Source organism: Nanorana parkeri, unplaced genomic scaffold (genome assembly GCF_000935625.1).
Source record: "Nanorana parkeri isolate BGI_ZX_2015 unplaced genomic scaffold, ASM93562v1 scaffold5111, whole genome shotgun sequence".
In the NCBI taxonomy this organism is placed as follows: domain Eukaryota; kingdom Metazoa; phylum Chordata; class Amphibia; order Anura; family Dicroglossidae; genus Nanorana; species Nanorana parkeri.
The window spans coordinates 3,446-5,275 of NW_017311371.1; the positions used below are offsets into that span (position 1 = coordinate 3,446).

The 1,830-nt window shown below is 50.5% G+C and overlaps 1 protein-coding gene across 1 annotated transcript in view; it reads right to left on the minus strand.

Moving 5' to 3' along the window:
* Positions 1-868, minus strand: part of LOC108804088 (regulator of G-protein signaling 9-like) — a gene marked incomplete at its 3' end in the record, with an annotated part of 4,245 nt that extends 3,377 nt beyond the window's left edge. Inside the window, exons 1-2 of the mRNA XM_018575850.1 lie at positions 745-868; positions 198-248 (exon numbers count right to left, since the gene is read on the minus strand). Of these exons, the coding sequence (XP_018431352.1) occupies positions 198-248; positions 745-868 (175 nt within the window). The remainder of the gene's footprint in view (positions 1-197; positions 249-744) is intronic.
* Between the last annotated feature and the right edge of the window lie 962 nt (positions 869-1,830).

Here is a 1,830-nt window from a genome sequence, read left to right on the forward strand (position 1 = left end):
TGTATGGGGGTCTGGGTACTGCCCTGGGGGACATGTATGGGGGTCCGGGTGCTGCCCTGGGGGATATGTATGGGGGTCCGCGTACTGCCCTGGGGGACATGTATGCCCTCCATCAGTCCTGTCCCCACATATTGTTTCCCTCAGCCTTGAGGCTGTTATTTCCTCTAATGTGAAAATATGACTCATCGTTCACTCACCTTCATCTCCAATCTGTAATCTCTGAATCAGCCATTCCAGGATGTCGTGACCTGTCCCAGAAACACATCATCAGAAATATGGAACAGCAAAGGCTGGAGGAAATCTCACCATTGTGGGAGGGGCAGAGACACAAACTACTGGGGGGAATCTCACCATTGTGGGAGGGGCAGAGACACAAACTACTGGAGGAAATCTCACCATTGTGGGAGGGGCAGAGACACAAACTACTGGAGGAAATCTCACCATTGTGGGAGGGGCAGAGACACAAACTACTGGAGGAAATCTCACCATTGTGGGAGGGGCAGAGACACAAACTACTGGAGGAAATCTCACCATTGTGGGAGGGGCAGAGACACAAACTACTGGAGGAAATCTCACCATTGTGGGAGGGGCAGAGACACAAACTACTGGAGGAAATCTCACCATTGTGGGAGGGGCAGAGACACAAACTACTGGGGGGAAATCTCACCATTGTGGGAGGGGCAGAGACACAAACTACTGGAGGAAATCTCACCATTGTGGGAGGGGCAGAGATATGCGCCTTACCTGTGATTGCATGAGGGATGGTGGTGATCATCAGGCGCTGGGTGTGAGTCTTCAGTCCTGCCTCCACGTCCTGCATCTCCAGCAGTAACGCCTCAACCTGGAATACAGAGAGGTGGTCAGTCATTATTTGGAGCGTGATTGGTGGGAGCTCAGCCCCCTCTGTGGTCGGTCACATTCAGGCGGGGTGGGGGAGGAGGGTAATTTGTGCTTCGTCCTCACATACAATTATTACTTTCTGGAACTCGGATCATTGGTCAGAGGTTAGAGTAGTTACAATGTATTTCCAGAACCGACCCAACCTACAGAGGACTCTCCTCTGGTCATCGCTGCCCGGCCTGACGGGTTCAAAACGAAGACTTTCCTTCTTGGTGCTGCAACATCTTATATCAGAGCTCTCCAATAACCACCCCTGACTACTGTAACCAGGACTTCTCAAGAGCTGCACCCCCTCTATGGAACTTCTTACCACCCATTCTCATCTTCAGGACTTCTCAAGAGCTGCACCCCCTCTGTGGAACTTCTTACCACCATTCTCCTCTCTCCGGCAATTCTTTAGATCTGCACCTCCTTTATGGAACTCTTTAACACCCATTGATGTCCCCAGGACTTCTCTAGGGCTGCACGTCCTCGACTGAACTCCTTACCACCCATTCTCATCTTCAGGACTTCTCTGGAGCTGCACCCCCTTTATGGGACTGCTTATGACCCATTCTCCTCTATAGGACCTCTCTACAGCTGCACCCTTTTTGTGGAACTCCTTACCACATTCTCCTCTATAGGACTCCTCTAGAGCTGCAACCTCTTTATGGAACTCCTTACCACCATTCCATTCTCCAGGTCTTCTCTATAGCTGCATCCCCTCTATGGAACTCCTTACCACACATTCATGTCTTAAGGACTTCCCTAGTAATGCAGCTCTTCTAGATAATTCCTTACCACCATTCTTTACTCCAGGTCTTCTCTATAGCTGAATCCCCTCTATGGAACTCCTTACCACACATTCTCTTCTTCAGGACTTCTCTAGAGCTGCACCTTCCCTTTGAACTCCTTCCCATCCATTGTCCTCCCCACCCAGGACTTCTAGAA